Here is a 21300-nt window from a genome sequence, read left to right on the forward strand (position 1 = left end):
CTTAACTATAAACAATCAAAAGATTTTTTTTTAAATGAAGAAAATAGTGCAAAAATGATGTACCACACTGATAAAGAGATTCCTGTCTCATGAATTATGTTACATGAGGTCTAATTTTTATGGTTCAGAAATAATAATATGGCAATTATGTTAAAATAACAGTTAAAATAACTAACATATTATTGAGATCTTATAAAAGCCAGATTGAGTATTAAGCGTTTTACATGCATTATATCCTACATATTTTAATTCTCATTTTAGATTAGTAAAGCAGGTTGTTAGACATTAAGTAACTTTTTAAAGGTCATACATTGTAAATTTCAAAACTGGAATTAATTCCAGATCTCACTGATTTCAGAGCTCATTGACTGAACTATTAAATTACATTATCTGATTTATTACAATTGCTTGCATAACTAAAGCTACTCTCACTGACTTTGAAGGCCATAGGATTTTTCTGGAATTTTGAAACAACAGTGTTCTTCGATAAATTGTCTACAGTTTTATTTATCATTTTATGATTTCATATCTTTGCCATTGAATCAATTGTCCATTTCTTATTTAAATTATTAAATCAATTGCCCATAATTATTTAAAAACTTTTTGGTTTTTTTGTTTTCATTATTTATTAGGTTTTGAATAAGTTTAGTGTCATGTAACATTTTTCAACATATAAAATATTTCTTTAAAATTTTAAAGATTTTTCAGATCTCCAAAATCATTCAAAATAAAAGATTATTTGATAACACCTCATCCCCTTTTAATAAATAAAAGTAAGTCACCAAATAAAAGTAATTTAGTGCAGGTAATTACTATATATGCTAACATTACTATTCCCCCAACTTGTTAACACTCAGTTTTTAACCACGAATGGATTCAAAAATTGTCATGAAAATTGGTGCATCATTTTTTTGTTACAGCATTTTAATTTTAACCTGGTTATTCTAATTCTGTTAAAATGTTTCTATGGAATCTAAATTATAAGGACATTATTATTCATGAACTTCTATATTCGTCACTAATTTATTGCTTTACATTTCTCCAATCAATAATATTGTGTCAAATATAGAATATTATTTTAAAAACTACTTATTCAGTCATGAAACACATATTTGAAGCTCTAAGGAAATTAGAACCACACTTTTACATTGTTCAATTGCAAAATGAGTACTATTACTCACCTCGCACTCCACCCATTTGACTATACTAGGCATCTTGTCATTATACACACCATTTATTAACTACTTCAGTCCAGTTTTCATAGAGCATAGTCCTTGACATCACTCAGCCACAGAGATGAATAACCAAAGACAACTCTACTCAGAACTGAATGTGGTTAAGGATTCAAGGGGACAGCAAATGAAACCTAAGGTCATTAAAAGCTCCATTTCAGTAGCTGAACAAGAAATAACTTATGTGGAATTTAGCTTTCAAAATGCTTCTCAGGATCTTCCAGGGGAAGAGAAGAACGAACACTGCAAAGGTAAAACATTTAATAGACACACAGTATAACTGTTGTAGGATGTGCAGCTGGGACACAGAGGTGTGGGGAAAGAGCAGTGAATAACCTAACATATTTTTCATATGTGAGTATCAGAGCTTGAAGCTGGAATATGGTATTCTAACATGAAATCTGAGGACTAATTTCATTCAGCCATTGTTAAGATTTGTGGTCTTTGAGTAACAACTCAAGGAGCACTATATTTACTGAAAATGCAATGGTATATTCTGAGACAAAGATTACAATGGTAGATATGGGTTTGGGGGTTCAAGTTTATGTATATGATTCCCTGTGCATGTCGGTTCTCTTATATGGAAACTATCTAAACAACTGTCTCCATCTCTCCTTTCTCAGTGTTTCCATTTCTCTCCCTGCAGGTTTACTATCACCTCCAGGGAAGCTCATTGCTGGGATCCTGGGACTCATCTGCCTTGTACTGCTCTCCAGTGTGGTAACAATGATAGCTGTTATTCCCTGTAAGTAGATTTTTGAAAGTTTATACGGGGACTTTTTACTTTAATGATCATCAGTGCCTCTAAACATTTCATAATATTATGGACTAGAATTCTCATTTTAGTATATGCTTTTAGACTAGATATGGAATGGTTATTCTGAATTTATCAAAAGTATAAATAAGAGAATGATTGTAGAAAGTATTACATATATATGTATTCTGTTTTCATAACTCAAAGACATACTTTAGAAGACTAAAAGACTTTATTGAGAAAGCAAACTAATTCTTGAGGTTGGTTAAACCCAATATTGTAAAAGATGGTGAAGTCTGGTCCTTTAGGGTTTTGAAATATTTTTCTCCCAGTCTTTATTACCTTATTAATTTTTTCATAAAATAGTATTTTTCCACATTATTCTCACTCTAAACAATACACCAAATTTCAAAGTAAGAAATTTAAATTGTGATTTAATTGGATAATATTAATTTTTATACAAATTACTTTTTTTAATACTAATTTTTCTAGCTACTGTACCTCTGGAGCAGAACGATTCATCCCTGATAACAAGGAATCAGAAAGGTATATAACAATTTTCAAAGTTCTGATATTAGTATCGTTTTTATTTTGTCTCAATCTTAGGCTAGTTAAAAATGATAATAGGTTTTTGGGGATACAATGAATTAAAATTGAGTAATAAATGTTCATAAATAATGATTAGAGGAGATTATTCTTCTTATGCAACAATATGAAGAAAAATCATTTAAAATCACCATACCCATTGCTGTCAACTGGCTCAAATTTCCTACTGATAAGAGATAAATAATTTTAATATTCTAAAATAGTGGTTTCATTTGTTGATTTTCAGGACATATACAGGGTGGATATTTTTCTTTGTGTATTTGCTTTCTATGGGCACATAAATTAGGAGACGAGAGGCTGACCCTTCTCTGTAACTGTGTATATGAGTGTTTTTTTGTTTTATGTGTACCAACTTGTGACGGTGCATAGATATGTTATGTACATATATGTTTATACCTATGCAAGTATGTAAGTTAATTTCCATTTTTTAGAACTCAAATTGCTTTGGATAACAATTCATAATCTTTCTTCAGCATATCATTGTGGTCGTTGTCCAAAGGAGTGGATAACATATTCCAACAATTGCTATTACATTAGCATTGAAAGAAAGGCATGGAATGAGAGTTTGACGGACTGTGCTTCTAAGAACTCTAACCTGCTTTATATAGATAATGAAGAAGAAATGGTAAGATTTTCAATGTTACTAAAATTTTATTAAAAGCTTATTTTGATCAATATTATATTTGTAGAATTCATCCATATTTTTGTATATATTTTTAGTTTTTATTTTAAAGTCTGTGGTTATTCCATTGTTTGACTTTATTTATATTTTCATATCACTAATGCACATTTGATAATTTCCAGTTCTTGCTTTTCATAGAAAACCATGTTTCTATAAATGCTTTTTGTCCTAAAATAAACTTTTCTATTTAGTTATACCATACATCAAGGAAACTAAACATATCATGATTGTGCAGGTTGATCACAAATTAAAAAGACCCATGTGATTACAAATCAGGTCATGAAATAGAAGTTTCCCGCCCCCAGCAGCCCACCTCTGAGTGTACTCTCATCATTTCTCCTCCCTCCTCACTTAACCACTATTCTGATTTTTAATATTATAAATCATCATTGAAAAATTTTGAACTTTATATTATACAACATTCAGTATGATTTTTATATGTCTTCTTCACTCTCGTATTGTATTTTTGCAATTCATCCAATTTTTGCATTTATCTGTAGTTTGTTAATTTTAACCTCTGTATTATATGAATTTGACATTTTTTAATCTATTCTACAGAGCAAACATTTAGTTGCTTTTTAATATGTGGGTATTATAAATAATTATTTTATGAAAATCCTTGTGTACATATTATATTGCATTTTTATAATTTATATGACATGTAAATATGTCATATATAACAAATTATATTTATATAATATTATTATATTTGTAAAATATAACAATTTATAAATATTATTATATTATTATAATTGCATTTATGTATAATTATAATGTATTGTACTCTATGCGTCAGAATGAAATTGCAGGGTCATAAATATATGTTTATATCAAATTTACTAAATTATCTCAACATTTTCCTAGTTTTGTGTGAATACATATTTTATCCAATAGTTCCTTGATCCAAAACTTAGTACTCAGGAATTTTAATATTGTAGGTTCTGATTGTTATATAACAGTACTATTATGACATTAATAGACATTTTACTGATTACTATTTGATTGAACATATTTTTCTGAGCTCTTAATCATTAAGATATTCTCCTTTGGGAAGTGACTGTTCATGTCTCTAGTTCTGTCTACCCTTTCTCCTACATGTTGTCTATTTACCTTCCTAGATGTTTTTGTTATATTTTGGATATGAGCTTTTTTTTGGTTTTATGAGATACAAATAACTTTTTTGACTCTGTGACTTACATTTTTACTCTCATATTGGAATCTATTAATGACAAGAATTTATTCATGTTATTAGTGTCCAATTTAGCATTTTGGGCGTTAGTGATCATTTTGGACCTATTTCAGCAATTAGTCAAAGCTCATGAATATAATCTTCTGTATTGCTCTCTAGGTTTTATCTTTTTTCTTTAATTTTTAACTTTTACATTTAGGTCTATAATCCGTTGGGAATTTATATTTGTGATGCTGTATTTGTGATGCTGTGAGATGGAAGTGAAGTTTATACTTTTCTACAACATTGCGTAATTTATGGAGCATAGTTTATAGCAAAGATGATCTTTTCTTCATAAATAGATTTTCATATATGTATGAAGTTATATACACACACATATAGGCTCTAATCTGCTTTATATGGATAATATATAATATATATTATCATTATATTGGTGATAATATGTATATAATATCACAGTCTATCCAGTCTATCATAGTCTACAGAAATTTGAGTGAAATGGAGAAGGCTTACCTTCCTTTATGTCCCTTTACTGTATCTATTTAAAATATAATTGTCTTATATGTTTCATCTACATACATTGAGAATCACATGGAAGACTGTTATAATATTGCTTCAACTTCTAATTTTGCTTCAACTATCAATTTGGAAAACACAAGAGGAAAAGGAAAGTCTATCATATGTAATGATATTTCTATTCCTTCTTTTGTTCTCTCTTCCTTCCTGAATATCCAAGATTTAATTTCTGCTTAGACGATTCCCATTAGCTATTCTTTTAGAGTGGACCTGATGGTGCCACATTTTCTTAGTTTTCTTTTATCTGAGAATGTCTTGATTTCCCCTTAATTCCTGAGTGATACTTGCACTGGATTTTTCTGTGGATTTTGGTTGGAATAAGACAGTTAAGAGTCTAAAAGTTTTCTGCTTCTCTAGGCTGCCCCTTTTCTGGTCCTTTGATTGGAGAGAAAAGACTTTTCTTGGGACTGTTGTCTGTGGCCATTGGTGTTCTGGTTTGCCTGCTTCTCCAGCATCCAGTCTGAGATACATGAGGTTAAAGAAATTCCAGGGAGCTCAGCACCGTACAATCCCTCAGCTCCCAGGTCCCAGTTCCGGCACTTTCTCAGCTTTCAGAATCTTCTTTCCTTGTCTTATATACAATGCCCACTGTTCTGAGCTGTATTTAGTGGGAGGAATAGGGAAAAGTACTATCCACTCTCTCTTTCCGGGAGCACTATCCAGTAAAAGTGCTACCCCTAAAAAGTTCATCCATTCCATATTTCCAGAACAGGAAGTCCCATGTGTAGTAGTTTTAATTTAATTTTCCTAAGGCTAAAAATATTGAGCATCTTTTCATGTACTTATTTGCCACCTGTATATGTTTTTTGGCGAAATATTCATTGAAATATTTTGCATATTTTTTGTTATTTATTTGGGGAGTTTTGTTTTTTTTTTTGAGGAAGACTGGCCCCGAGCTAACATCTGTTGCCAATCTTCCTCCTTTTTTGTCCCCAAAGCCCCAGTAGGTAGCTGTATGTCGTAGTTGTGCATCCTTCTAGTTGCTCCATGTGAGATGCCACCTCAGCGTGGCTTGATGAGCGGTGCCTAGGTCCGCACCCGGGATCCGAACCAGCAGACCCCAGGCCGCCAAAGCAGAGCAGGCAAAAGCAACTGCTGTGCCACCAGGCCTGCCCCGTGAGAGTTCTTTATACATACTGGAAGTTAGCCTCTTATCAGATGTATGATTTGCAAATATTTTCTCCAAGTCTATGACTTGTCTTGTTTTTCTCTTGAAAGAACAGACATTTTTTATTTTGAGGAGGTACAGTTCATTAAATTGTTCTTTTATGCATCATAGCTTTGGTGGTCTATCTAAGAAATCTCTACCTAACCCAAGGTCATGTAGATTATCTAATACAACTTCTTGAGGTTTTATAATTTACACTTTGGTTTGTGACCAATTTTGACCTTATTTTTACATACAGTGTAAGGTAAGGATAAAATTATTATTTTTATTGTATTTCATATTGATAGCCAACTGTTTCCACAATGTTTATTGAAAAGACTGTACTTTCTCCACTTAATGAGTTTGCGTTTTTGTTGAAATCTGCATTCTGTATATGTGTAGGAATAGTTTTGTACTTTCTAACATGTTTCAGAATCTAGTTATCTGTTTTTATGTCAATTCCTTACTTTAAGCACTGTTCTTTTTTATGGTAAATTTATATTACTTTATCAGTTCTTCTTTCTCAAAGTTATCCTGTCTGTTCAAGGTCTTTGCATGGATTTTTCCTTTTTATTCCTGTCTTTTTTAAAGATCGTTTTGCTTTTCTTGTTTAAAGCAAGAATGAGTGTTAATTTTATCAATACCTTCTGCATCAAAGTGACGACATCATTTTTCCTTTTTTTCTAATTAAAAATTTTTTTTTTCATGAAGAAGATTGCCCATGACCTAACATCCATTGCCAATCTTCCTCTTTTCGCTGAGGAACATTGGCCCTGAGCTAACATCTGTGCCCATCTTCCTCTATTTTGTATATGGGACATCACCACAGCATGGCTTAATGAGTGACGCATAGGTCTGCACCCCGGATCCGAACCTGGGAACCCCCGGCCACCGAAGCGGAGGGTGCGAACTTAACCACTACGCCACCAGCCCGGCCCCAATGACATCATTTTTCTTTTTTACTCTGTTAATGTGATGGATTAATTTTATGGAATTTCAAATGTGAATCCAACATGGTATTGCTTCAATCAATCCACTTTTGTTATGGTCTATTTTTTTTGTGTATTGCTGCAATCTTTATGTCAATTTGTGATTGCCATTGACATGTAATTTCCTTTTTTGTGTGATATTATCATCAAAAATACACATAACTCATATTTTATTAGCCTGTTTCATCTTGCTGAAAGTATCTTCTCTTTTCTCTACCCTACAAGAGATATTGCAAGATTGGCATTATATTTTCTTTGTACATATTGCTTATATCAGCATCAAAATGATCTGCAACTGAATGTGGAACGTTTTTTGAATTACAGATAAAATTCTAACAGAAGTTGTAAGACAATTCTAGTATTTGTATTTCTTTTTGTTTAGTTTTAGTTTTTACTGGTTGTATTTGTTAGAATTTCTTTCACTTTATATATATATTTTAAAGTATATTTGCATTTTTTCATAATATTGTTTTTATGATAATTTTATTGAAGTGTAATATACACGCAGCGGGATCCATGTACTATATCCCAACAGCTTACTGAATTTTCATCAAGTGTAACCATCACTTGGAATGAGAAATTGAAATTCCCCTACACTACAAAATGATCCTCTCGTAGTCTTCTGAATTAAAAACTACTTTATATAAATGGAATCATACAGTATGTATTCTTTATTTTTGGCTTTTTCAGGTAAAGCTAAACTTGTGACATTCATCCATATTGTTGCATGAAGTTGTAAACGGTCAATACCTACTTGCTGTTCCATTGTCTGATTATACTACAGCGTATTTATCTATTCTATTGCTGACGCTCATGGATATTTGGGTAGTGCTCCATTTGGGGCCACCATGAGTTATTCTGGTATACAAATTTCAGCATAAACAGCATACAGATTTCAATATAAACAGTATACAGATATCAGCATAAACTTTCAGCTAAATATATGTTTATCATTTCTTCCTTCTGTAACCTTAATTGACTCTTCTTTTTATAGCTTCTTGAAAAGGAAGCTGCTCAGTTCATTCATTTTAGAACATTCTTCATTTTGATTATGAGAGACAAAGCTATGAATTGTCTTTAAGTATTAATGTAGTTCCATCCTGACTTTTTTATATATTCTCATTTTATTATTATTTAGTATAAGGTATTTTCTGATTTCCTTTTTGAATTCATCTTTAAACTATGTGAACCTTTTATAAACTAGAATGCTTTCTATAAATGCCAGTTACATCAAGCTGGTTCATAATGTTTTTACAGTCTTCCATAGTCTTAATGCTAGCTGTTCTATCAATTACGAAAGAAGAGCTTTTAAATCTCCAACAATAATTATTAAATTGTTTATTTCTCCTTTTGATTCTGATAGTTGCCACTTCATGTGTTTGAGGGTTCTGTTGTTAGGTGAATGTATGTTTTAGTTGTTTTACCTTCCTTTTGTACTGACAGCTTTAACATTTTGAATTTTTTTTTAATTTCTAATAATATATCTTGTTTTAACAGTTACTTTTTCTGATATTAAAAGAACCACTTCTGCTCACTTATGATTAGTGTTTATAGGGTATATCTTTTTCCATCCTTTACTTTTGCCTATTTGTGCCTTTGAATCTAAAGTATGTTTGATATAGAGACAGATGAATCTTACTATATTTGTGAGGAAGATTAGCCCTGAGCTAACGTCTCTTGCCAGTCCTCCTCTTTTGCTAAGGAAGATTGCCCTGGGCTAACATCCATGCCCATCTTCCTCTGCTTTATATGCGATGCCACCACAGCATGGCTTCATAAGCAGTGCAGCAGTCCTGGCCCAGGATCCGAACCTGCGATCCCTGGGCTGCTGCAGCGGAGCATGTGAACTTAACCCCTATGCCACCAGGCCGGCCCCGGCATCTTACTTTTTTATTCAGTATAATGATTTCTATCTTTTATTGGAATGTTTATCCATTCACATTTAAGTTAATCATCGGTATAGTTGAATTAAGATATGCCATTTCACCCTTTGTTCTATGTCTGTGTCTTTTGATCCTTTCTTCCACCTTTCCTGACATCTTTGGTGTTAAACATGTTATTTTGGTGTTTCGTTTTAATTCCTCTGCTGATAGTTCGGCTATATTTTAAAAATTATTTTCTCAGTAGTTGCTGAGAGTATTACAAATATATCTTTAACTGATCACCATCTACTTCAAATTAATTCTGACTGAATTCCAGTAAATACAGAAACTTAGCACTAACAGCTTCCTTTCCTGTCCCCCTCCTTTGTGGTCTTAATATTACTTCTAACAATGTTGTACTGAAGCCAGCTAGCACTGGTTTGGGAACACCAATTTTGCACATCCTTTCTAGCACTGCATTTATGATTTCACATTGGTGTCTCGAAATGAACAATTCTAGGTGTCTTTACATCACAGAAATCAACAAATGCTAAAAAATTAAGTTTTCTTTCCTCCCACGAGGTACTTACTTGCCAACGTTGTACTCATGATAAAGACCCAACCATACGGTGTTATAATTGTTGTTTAAATAATCTTATTTTTTAAAGAAACTAAGAGAAGAAAATGAACACACAAAAAAACCTCATATTTACCCACATATTTAACATTTCTGTTGCTTTTCATTCCTTCTTGTGGATACGAGTTACATCTAGGATCATTTACTTTTAGCTAAAGAATATTTTTTGAAGACAGTTCTGCGAATAAATTCTCTCCTTTTCGTGTATGTTGTAAGATCCTTATTGGACCTTCTCTTTTGAAGGACTGTTTTGCTGAATTTAGAATTCTTGTTTGACATAGTTTCATTGTTTTTTTTTGGTACTTTCAGTTCTTTGTATATGTCATCCACTGTCTTCTCATCTTTATTGCTTCTGATGAGAACTCATCTATTAATCATATTTTTTTCCTATATGTAATCAGTAGTTTTTCTTTTGCTGATTTCAAATACACTTAACAGTATTTACCATAGTTTTGCCTTTTCCAGAATGTCATAGAGTGGAATCATTCAATATCTTACAAATTATTTATTACTTTTTAACTATATAATGCGTCTTAACCATTTTTTTAAATTAGGAGAATCTTTCTTTTTTATTATATGAGTCAGGTGTGCAACATTATAATTTGATATCTCTTTGCACTACAAAGAAATCAAGTGTACAGTTTAGTCATGTTGACTCTATTTAGATTGTTGTGCAACAGATATCTAGAACTATATCTAGAACTTTTTCAAGTTTCAAAACTGAATCTCTATAGTCATGACCAATAAATCCCATTGTCTCTCTAACCACCCAACCCTTAGCAATTGCCATTCTACTTTGTGTTTTTATGAGTTTCACTACTATAGAAACCTCATATAACTGGAATCATATATTTTTTTTGTGACTGGCTTATTTGCCTTAGCATGTTTGTGGAGTTTCATCCATGTTGTAGCATGTGACAGGATTTCCTTCCTTTTTAAGAAAGAATAATATCACATATGTATACCCCACATTTTCTTTATCCATTCATCCATCAATGGACATTTGGGTTGCTTTTACCACTTGCCTATCTTGAACATTGAACATTCTTGACTGCAATGAACATAGGTGTACAAATATCTCTTTGAGATCTTGCTTTCAATTCTTTTGGATATATTTCCACCCGTGGGATTGCTGATTTATATAGTAATTCTGTTTTTAATTTTTTGAGGAACCTCCATACTGTTTTCCATAGTGGATGCCAATTTACATTCCCACCAACAGTATACAAGAGTTTTTTTTCTCCACATCCTTTCCAACACTTGTTATTTTCTTTGCTTCTTTTTTTGGTACTGGCCATCCTAATGGGTATGAAGTGATATCTCATTGAGGTTTCGATTTGCACTTCTCTAATAATTAGTGCTATTGAGAATCTTTTCATATGCTTGTTGGCCTCTGGATATCTTTCTGGGAGAGGTATCTCTTCAATTGCTTTGCCCATTTTTTAATTAGGTTATTTGTTTTTTGTTGTTGTTGAATTGTAGGAGTTCCTTATATATTTTGGATATTAATCCCTTATCAGATATGATTTGCAAATATTTTCTCTTATTCTATACCTTGTGTCCTTTAATGAAGAGAGTGTTTTAGTTTGATGCAGTAGCATTTGACTATTTTTGCTTTTGTCGCCTGTGCTTTTGGTGTCATATCCAAGAAATCAATGCCAAATACAATGTCATTAACTTTCCCCATTTGTTTTCTTCTACAAGTTTTAGGTCTTATGTTTAGGTCTTTAATCTATTTTGAGTTAACTTTTGCTTATAGTGTAATGTAAGCATCCAACTTCATTGTTTTGCATGAGGATAGCCAGTTTTCCTAACACTATTTGTGGAGGATACTGTCCTTTCCCCATTGAATGTCTTGACACTCTTGTCAAAAATCATTAGATCAAATAAAACAGTTTATTTCTGGATATATTGTTCAATTGTTTTCATGGGAGAATAACGACCTGAGGCTTCCTATTTCTCCATCTTGCTAATGTCACCTCCCCCCAATCTGGAATAGTGTCTAGGACACTATTGTGTCCACGTGGAGGGGACGTGGCCTAAGTGTTGCTGGAGGTGGGAGATATTCCACCCATTCCCTGATTTTCTCACTGATTCAAGTCACTTCATAATCCTGCCTGTTCCTTCAAGATTATTTTTTTGTCTTTGTCTTCAAGTGTTCTTCAGTCATTTGATTATGATGTTTAGAGATGTGAATTTCAATGTGCTGAGTCTATTAGTATTTTCTGGGCTCCTTAGGTCTATAAATATTTTTAAAATCAAAATTAAGAAGTTGTTCATTCATAGTGTCTTAAAATTGTTTTCCTGTCCCTTCCCGTCTCTCTTATTCTCAGACTATATTTACACCTTTGTTGATTTTCTTGATACTGTTTCAAAGGTCCTGAACTGTGTTAATTTTTCTCTCTCAATCTCGGGGATAAATAATTTGTATTATTCCATCCTCAATTTCATCAATTCTTTCCTCTGCATCTCAAATTTTATGTAGAATCAATCTGGTGAATTTTTCATTTCACACAATATATTTTTGGACTCAGAATTCCTATTGAGTTCTTTTATATAATTTTTATTTCTCTATTGAAATTTTCTGCTTGTTTTGTCACTGCCATCATATTTTCATTTAATTACTCAAACATAGTTTACTTTACAAATTACATATATTTATAATAATTACTTTAAAACATTTTTCTAATACATCCAACATTTAATCTCAGTAAAAGTTTCTATTGTCTGTTTTTTTTTTCCCCTGAGTATGGAAGATATTTTCCAATTTCCTTGCAGGTTTTCTATTTTTTTAAATAGATACATTTTATAATATAGTTTAGTCAATGTGGATTCTATTTCATGTTTCTTAGATTTATTATTTTTTTGTAACATGCATAAACTTTTCTGCAGAATCTTCTCCTCGGAAGTGTACCTCTGATATTTCTGCTCAGTTTTTTTTCAAATTCATATTGTTTGTTTTTATTTTCTAGCCTGACTTCCTAAGGATTACCCTTGTGATTACATAGCTTAGTTGTCAATCAGTAATTTTTTTAAAAGGCTGTATTCAAATACTACAGATCAGTAGGGCTTCTACCCTCTGCCACTTGTATGTGTGCGTGTGTGTGTTTTGGGGAGTGCTTATAACTTCGCACTCAGTTCTCATGTCTTCTTTGGCGTCTACTTTTTACTGGGATCATCTTGGTCTCCTCCACACATCTGGACATTTTTTCTATCATCCAAGACTGTGTAGAGCTAATGTCATATCTTCTATTGTACTCTCATTTTATTACCTTCATATTTATTTATGGTTGGCACTGTGCTTGACACAAAGAATATCACAACCTACAACAAGAAAAAGTATGATTCTAAGAATTTATCCATTTCTTCCAGTTTGTCAAATTGGTTGGCATATAGCTTTTCATAGCATTCTCTTATAACCTTTTGTATTTCTGAGTTGTCTCTTGTATTTTCTCCTCTTTCATTTCTGATTTTACTTATTTATGCCTTCTCTCTTTTTTTCTTGGTGAGTCTAGCTAAAGGTTGGTCAATTTGTTGATCTTTTCAAAGAACCAGATCTTGGTTCTATTAATTTTTTCTATTGTTTTTTTGGTCTCTATTTCATTTATTTCTGCTCTGATTTTTATTATTTCCCTTCTTCTACTGATATTGGGCTTTGTTTGTTCTTCTTTTTCCAATTCCTTTAGGTGCATTGTTAGAGGGAGAAGGTCAAATACCGTATGATTTCCTTCATTAAGTAGTAGATAACAACAACAATAAACCAACACATAGAGACAGAGATTGGATTCGTGGTTACCAGAGGGGAAGGCGGGAGGGGGGAGGGCAAAAGGGATAATTCGGCACATGTGTGTGGTGATGGGTTGTAATTAGTATTTGGGTGGTCAACATGATGTAATCTATGCAGAAATAGAAGTATAATGATGTACACCTGAAATTTATACAATGTTATTAAACCAATGTTACTGCAATAAATAAACAATTAAAAAAATAAAACAAAAAAACGTATGGGTTTTCCTCATTAGTTATCTAGCAAATTCAGCACTTTGAACTGAAAAAGTAGTGGGCTATTTCATGACCCATTCCCCTCTGCTAATCAAGTCTGCCCCTTTGGCAATTAGTGTTGATTTTTGCAGGCTTCCCCAAATTGTAAAAACTACAATTTTTCTTGCTCACTGAGCTGGAGTGGGGATGAGGGTAGACATTGGAGTAGTCCTAGGTGAGAAAACTATAAATTTGCTCTATTTTACTTGAATCTCTAGGAGTTTTTCCACTTCACAAATTATTGTTAGTCTTTGATTAATTCTCAGAGCCTAGAAATTGCATCTTTGTCGGTTTGGCCACTTCACTTAGTCATACTAATATATTTACCTAATGTTCCAGTGCGTAACATTATATTCTAAATTGAAAGACACTATGAAGTAAAAAGAATTAATTTTATTTGTTATTATAAAATTCAAATAAGTACCAAACTTTATTTGACTTCTAGGGGCTGGCACTGTGGCCCAGTGATTAAGTTTGGTGGCCTGGATTCAGTTCCCGGCTGTGGGCCTACACCACTCGTCAATAGTCATGCTGTTGTGGCAACCCAAATACCAAATTGAGGAACATTGGCACAGATGTTAGCTCAGGGTGCATCTTCCTCAAGCAAAAAGAGAAAGATTGGCAACAGATGCTAGCTCAGGGCAAATTTTCTCCAACAAAAATAATAATAATAAAAATTTATTTCACTTCTAATAAAATATCTTTTCCATAGAATTTTTTGAACTCCTTCAGTGTTTTTTCATGGATTAGACTCTTCCACAGAAACAATAATACTTCATGGGTGTGGCCAAATAACTCAACTTTCTCTTCCAAACTGTAAGTTTCTTGAGAGCTCTTCTATTTTATGCCTTGAAGAAATTAATCTTAGAAAGAAAAAAAAGCAATATATGAACAATTAGGCAAACATAGTTATTTAAATGTTTCCATAGAAAAAATATATGGGTACTATTCAGATTTAGATATATAACTCCTAGTCTAAATATAGTATTTATTTATCAAAATATTATTATATATTACTAAAATAAATGATATATTATCTATGTATTTCAGATTCTCAATATCTTCAGAGGGGGATAAGAAATGTGCATTCTTGGATTTTCCTGAAAACAGACTGTCTTCTGCATCCTGTTTAGATATAAAAATATACGTTTGTAAGCACCAGGCACTTTACCTTAACTAAATTTGGTATAATGCTACTCTCACCGTCTATAATAAACATATTTGTCATTTCTTCAAAAGCCATACAACTATTTTCCTAGAGCTAAATTTTAAGATACTATTTTTTAGAGTAGTTTTATGGTCAAAGCAAAATTAAGAGGAAGGTACAGAAATATCCCATATGCCCCTTGTGCATAGCCTCCCCTCACACATGCATAGCCTCCCCTGTTATCAACATCACTCACCAGAATGGACATTTGTTACCAAGGATGACTCCACATTGATGTATCACAATCACCTAAAGTCCATAGTTTGTCTAAGGCTTCACCTTTTGTGTTGTAGAATTATTTTTAAATCTTTGTGTCTATTAATTTTCAAAATATATACCCAGGTACATATTATATATTTTTTAAACTTTTGTTATTTATTAAAACAATTGATGTACAAATCTCAAAACATAATATCAAGAACTGTTATTTCTAAGCCTTGATAAGCTGAATAATTCCACTCATATTTTCAAATTAATTCATTTGTCCTAGCCCTTGAAGGTGTTGAAAATGCGTATTCAACAACCCAAAGTGGTAAAGTGCATAAATCAGAGTCGAGCCAGGAGACAGAAACCAGGAGAAGTTTGATGTAAAGAATTATTAACTATTTGTAGGGGATAGCCTAGAAAGAGGGAGTAAAAGAAAATTACATAGACTGCCTTAGGGTTAAAGGAGAGTATCCAAAGGAGGAAGCACTTTGCAGCCAGGTCTACTCCCAGAGGTTGGGTTTCAGACATCACTGAAGACAGTGTGGCTGCAGACAGCTTCATGGCAGTCGTGTTCACTGGATGGCCCTGGGACAGAGCGGTTCCTCAGTCAGTGGGTGAGGATGGATCTCAGGCTGTGACTGGGAAGCAGGAAGACCTCCCTACCAGAGTGTCAGCAAGCCGAGGCTGGAGGACAAGGAACTATGACTGGGACTGGACACAAAACTTGCTGGAGAGGGAATACCACAGGACTTCCTGCACTCATGCAGCTGGAAACAGCACCATAGTAGCCAAAGGAGAGAAAACACCATGAAACCAGGAAGAAGAGCCCCTTTTCCTGCACTGTCTCTCCAGTGCCTTTTACTGACAAAACAGCATGTGAGCCTACAAGGAAGAAAAGTTTACAAGATCTAGCTCCATTATCTCAGAACCGGGCAATGAGTGTTAGATTTGGAGCTGAGAGTAATAAATTGCTTATTGGCACTCAAGGTTACTATGCAAAACAACAAGATTGTTGTATAAGAACCATTTGAATCTGCCCTACTTCCTCCGAGAATGGAACCTATTTGCATGTTCTGAATCTGTTTTTGTCTAGCATTATCAATGATTAGATTTATTTTTGGTGGAGGTTGGCATTTTCGTTTGGTAATAATTGGTGTCCGCTGATATTTTTTACATGTCTGTTTTTTACCTCCACTGGATATGAGATATTTTGGAAGGTATCTTGTTTTACTAAATTTTCTATCTCTCCCCTTCTGTGACTGCTTATTAGCATGGTTAGAAAATACTTTCACGGAAAAAATAAAATGTTAATGAAGAAAACAAGAATAAGTGGATAAAAATATTTGTGTGGGTCAAACTGCTAGTTATTGACAGAATTTGAAATACACTTTAGTAACTTGACAATGATTCAGAGATATTTCTACCTAATTCAATTACAAGAGGGAGAAAGCTTACACTTGATTACTATTTAAAAAATAAATTAATATTTTGTACACATTTATCTCTTTAAATATATATATATTCTTTATACTCTATATTTATTCTTTGTATTCATGTAGAGGAAATATATGACTATTCAAAATTAATGTCATATAATATGTTAATGGTAGGTGTAACTAATTGCTAAAGTTGTGTTAAAAACCCAAGACAGCACCGACATTTAAAAATAAGAATTTATTTCTCATTAAGCCATTTGTGGTTTGGCTGGGTTTCAGTTGAGGTAGCCTGGGCATAAATGGCTTTGCCTTTAGACCACAGATTCAGGTCATATCTTTTTTTATATATTTTATTATCAGAACAATGGGCTACTTGGTACATGACCTTCTATAGCAGAGATTAGCAGCTCTCAGAGGAGCAAGCAGAAATGTGCTGCTTAATTCCTGGGCTCAGAACTCATGGCTGTCACTTCCCATTTACATGGTATTGTCAAAAGAAGTCACATGGCCAAACTTATTAATTTTCTGCAAAGTATATGCTTTCTCATAGTGGTCAGAAAGAGGAAATGTAGATTCACTGATAAATAAGCTAATCCACCATCATAGCCATAGGGATATTTTTCTCATTATGTTTCATGAGATAGGTAAGTTTATTCTTAAAAGAAAAATATTGGAAAACAGAAAAAAAGATAACACTTTTTTGACTTCCCAGCTAGGTTTTTGTTTCCTCTGTGCCAAAAATTCTGGGGAAGTGGTTTTGTATAGTGGTAAAGATCATCATATAGATCTTTCACCAAGATCCTCGATCCATATACAAATAAGAAGTAAGCAGTGTGGCGTCAAGTTTAAGGACATGGAAATTAAACCAGGTCATTTGAGTATAAACTGTACATGCACCCTATTAGCCCTGTGACTTAGTTTTATAAATGTGCTGGCTCCATTTCTTCTCTTGTGAACTATGAGAGAATGGATCTTATTCATAGCGTTACTTGAAGAATATTTGAAAAGCACTTGAAAAACATCTCCTGGCACATAAGTATTCACTAAATATCTGTTATTTTTATTTAATAACTTTATGCTTCAGTTCTATCACTTGTGACATGATTACTATAATTGTAGCACTTAATCGGTCTGCTCTTAGGAATAAATAACATAATGCTTAAAGATCCCTAAAATAAAGGCTAACTATATGAAGTGTTTTCTATGTGTGATCTTCTTTACATTTTACTTCCCTAAATATTTAATGAAGTCTGATTTCCAAGAGGACCCAAGCTCCAAAACTTTGTCTTCCTTTGTTCACTTATCAAATCTTTATTGTTTCAATGAGCTAGTTTTAGCCAGGCATAAAAATTATGTCTGATTTAACCAATTAAATCATATATATCAAAGATATTTTCATTTTAAAGTAGGCTTTTAACAAATGCAATACATGTCATATGTGGACAATAACAAAACTAGTTTTTTACTGGACGTGCATTCCCATTATTGAAATCAAGTTGCAATTACAGTTCTTTTTCTTATTGGTTAAGAACTCCAACCTCCTGCCCAATGTGGTTTTTTATACGAATGTAAAGGCTATCTTTCTTGGAATTGAAGAAATTTTCAAAGAAATTGTTAAGTTTTGGTGAGATAACCTTTAATGGTTCCTAGATTTGAGACCAGATGAAAGTTTTACAGGTACAAAAAAGGTGCCTAAGGTTTCACATGTGTACGTAATAAGGCATGGGAATTACTTGGTACAGTGAGCTTAGGTCATAGCCCCAAAACGACTTGAGAGATATATATATATATATATCATATATATACATATGTATATATATGATATATATACATATACATATATATACATATATGTATATATATATATGGAACAACATTAGGGGGATGCTAAACAAGGGTAAATTTAGAATAGAAATTCGTAAAGAAGTTAGACCACAATGGTAGTGTTATTTGTGTCTAACTTTCTGAGAATGTATCACCTTCGGTGTGGAAAATACTGGGCTTCTTATTCTGAACTCCAGAATTAAACAGTATCATTTCAGTACTAATATCAAAGAAAGATGGTGCCCCTTTAAAATTTACTATATGTTGGAGCAGAGCAGAATGTGTGTTCTTTGCAGGCAGCCAGTTCCAAAGAGAATGCAGGAAGGATTGATTTGTGTATGTCCAATCTTGTGTTCCAAATTTACTAATCTGAAAATTCTATTTTCTAGTGATTAATGACTGTAAAGTTATGGATAAACATTATCATTTAATGTGTCCTTCTGCTCTAAATTTATGAGTCTCCTCCCTTAATTACAACCATTGTTTTTTGTGCCTTCTCCTAAGACAACATGTAAAAATTTAAGTTTTTCCCCCCAATGGCTCTGAATTGGATAAAGACCATATACTTAAATTAGCCCAATGCCCTTCTGTACCCAAGGTTTATACTTTTCTGTTCTATTTCACATTCTCTTCCAAATTATATATGTCAGCATTATCCAAGATTCCCTATCAGACATTCCGGAATAAAATTCAATAACAACATAAAGGTACTACAATAGTAAATGCATAAATACATACAAATGATAAAATGCCAGCATCAGAGAGGAACCTGAAAATTTAATAAGCACTATCGAGATTCCCATAGGTAAAACAAAGATCTTTTTCAAATTAAGGTAAAAAGATATTTAAATTCAAAGGAATTTGTGTTCTGCTTTTGGTTTGGCTAAATAAGCTCTTACTGGACTCCATTACTGATAACAATTATAAACTCTGAACAAAGGACACACACACAGACACACACACACACAAGCCTCTCTGAAGATTGGGGGGGGAAAAGGCAAAAAGTTTTGGAAAAACAGTTCAGACTTCCAAAAAGGAAATGTCACAGAGAGTTACTTGTTTTTACCACTTGGTACCTGAAGGTAGACCAAATTCAACTCCATTATTTTGACTAAAACTCCAACAAAAATCTTACAGTATTTGCCATCTAAAAAAACAGAGGACAGAGTTCAAGACAACCACAGCTGCTGGAAAATGGTGGTGGAATTCCATAAAGGAGAGAGCCAGAGAGTAGCAATAAAAAATTTGGTGTATAAACTCTGCCCCAAATCCTGGCTGACACCAAAAAAATCCTTGTGTGAAAAACACTGAACCTAAACATAAATTAGAGAACTAAAATGAGATTTGAGCTGCCAGCCAAGAGAAAATTGTCAGTACTAGCCTAGCTAACCTAATTGCCTTCTAAAAAATAACATCAACACTCTTCAGAAAAATATAACTGAATCCAGAGTCTTCACAAGAGAGTCAATATTTAAAGTAACTTAACATATAAAAAACAGAAAAATGTGACCTGTCTCAAGAGAAATGACAACTCCTCCGTGTCTTCCTTATACTGTCTTTTCACAGCTTTTGAATAGTCTAGTCTTTGTGAGCATTTATTTGAGAGATATTGTATGTGCATATATTTATATATTTGTTATATATAAGATGGTGCTCAGGGCAAGTTACCACAGGAAACACCACTCTGGTATGCGGATTATTTGGAGCTGAAGACAATAAAGACTCAGAAAACTCAGGAAGGATATTTGAGTTTCCCCTCCCAAACTGCCTAAAGAATTTAAAACAAAAGATCTGTTTCAGGAAGGAGTTATTCTCATGATGGCTGTAATGATAACGTAAAAGAGATGTTAAAAGCACTAAGCCCCTTTTATCAAAAACTCTCTCTCTCCCTGGCCACATTATCTATAGATGACCCTGAAAAGAACTGTCAAACAAACATTTGCATTTCTATCTCCATGTGAATTGTCTTCTTGCCCTCTGGAGTCCCAGACTGCTACCCACCCCCAACACCTTCCTCGCCTTTAGCTACAATACTTAAGCAAGAAGCTTAGAGAGAGGGACAAGTTGCTCATTTCTGAGTTTCTCCCATGTATACATGTTATTAAACTTGGTATTATTTTCTCCTGCTAACCTGTCTTGTTGATTATTTGGCCAGCCATAAGAACCTTAAGGGAAAGGGCAGAGGGGGATTCTCCCCTCTCCCCACAGATATATCTTTATTTCTTTATATTTCTGAGATATTTATATATATAAGAAATATATTTTTTCACTTTTGTTATATTCTTCTAGTGTTCTATTTATTCCACTTGCATACTTAAATTAATCAGGCTAGCTGAATTTGTAACTGTTAAATTCAGTTTAATGGCTGTTCTATACTAATTTTCCTGGTGAGAGGATTATATATCTTTACCCTCTTGAATTCAAATTGGACACTTCTGTGATGAAATACTAAGAGGCAGTTCATGGTTTTCTGTAGCTTTTTTCTCTCTGACACAGTGACCAGCAATGTTCCACCATAAAACTGTCCAGGAGTGAAGGTGATGTGGGTGAGGGGTTCTGTGGCATAAGTAAAAATTAAGCTCTCTTACTGCAGATATCAATGTGTGTTGATGTAAGCCTCCAATATTTTGGGATTGTTACTGCAGGATAATCTCACCTCTCTTGACTGATATAATAGTTTTGAGTGCTTTATTTGCTTTTGATTTCTTTTTGATTCCTGGCCAAGACAAATGTATTTCCCTAATTGAATTTCTCTATAAATTTCTATGAAGTAATTTTTACATTACTATAGTATTCTCTCTATATATATTTATATATATATCACACAAAACCCCCATATGCTCAATATGCTTTTTAGATATAAAACCATGGCTATGCTGGGAGAACGTTGTAATACAGGCACTTCTGGGCT

General features: G+C 33.0%; 1 protein-coding gene across 3 annotated transcripts; it reads left to right on the top strand.

Annotated features, from left to right (window-relative positions):
* Positions 1–1195: 1195 nt before the first annotated feature.
* Positions 1196–17728, top strand: LOC101390718 (NKG2-A/NKG2-B type II integral membrane protein-like). 3 transcript variants are annotated; one of them, XM_014779658.2, is made up of 6 exons: positions 1196–1483; positions 1879–1977; positions 2479–2532; positions 3066–3217; positions 14428–14531; positions 14766–17728. In XM_014779658.2, exons 1-6 carry the CDS (start codon positions 1297–1299, stop codon positions 14893–14895), a joined length of 726 nt encoding a protein of 241 aa, XP_014635144.1. In that variant the 5' UTR covers positions 1196–1296; the 3' UTR covers positions 14896–17728. The 3 variants fall into 3 exon arrangements, with proteins under 3 accessions (XP_014635144.1, XP_087298886.1, XP_087298887.1); XM_087442760.1 differs by lacking the exon at positions 14428–14531 and having other exon boundaries at positions 14766–14890; XM_087442761.1 differs by lacking the exons at positions 14428–14531; positions 14766–17728 and adding an exon at positions 7016–7522.
* Positions 17729–21300: the final 3572 nt, after the last annotated feature.

The sequence above is a fragment of the Ceratotherium simum genome, chromosome 17 (genome assembly GCF_057802395.1).
Source record: "Ceratotherium simum simum isolate JZ-2026a chromosome 17, ASM5780239v1, whole genome shotgun sequence".
Lineage (NCBI taxonomy): Eukaryota > Metazoa > Chordata > Mammalia > Perissodactyla > Rhinocerotidae > Ceratotherium > Ceratotherium simum.

Excerpts from the sequence above, each read along its gene's own strand:
- LOC101390718 (XM_014779658.2), top strand. The coding sequence starts at position 1,297 with ATGAATAACCAAAGACAACTCTACTCAGAACTGAATGTGGTTAAGGAT. Across the intron at positions 1,484-1,878 it reads GAAGAACGAACACTGCAAAG|GTTTACTATCACCTCCAGGG; the intron begins GTAAAACATTTA and ends CTCTCCCTGCAG. Across the intron at positions 14,532-14,765 it reads TCAACTTTCTCTTCCAAACT|ATTCTCAATATCTTCAGAGG; the intron begins GTAAGTTTCTTG and ends TATGTATTTCAG.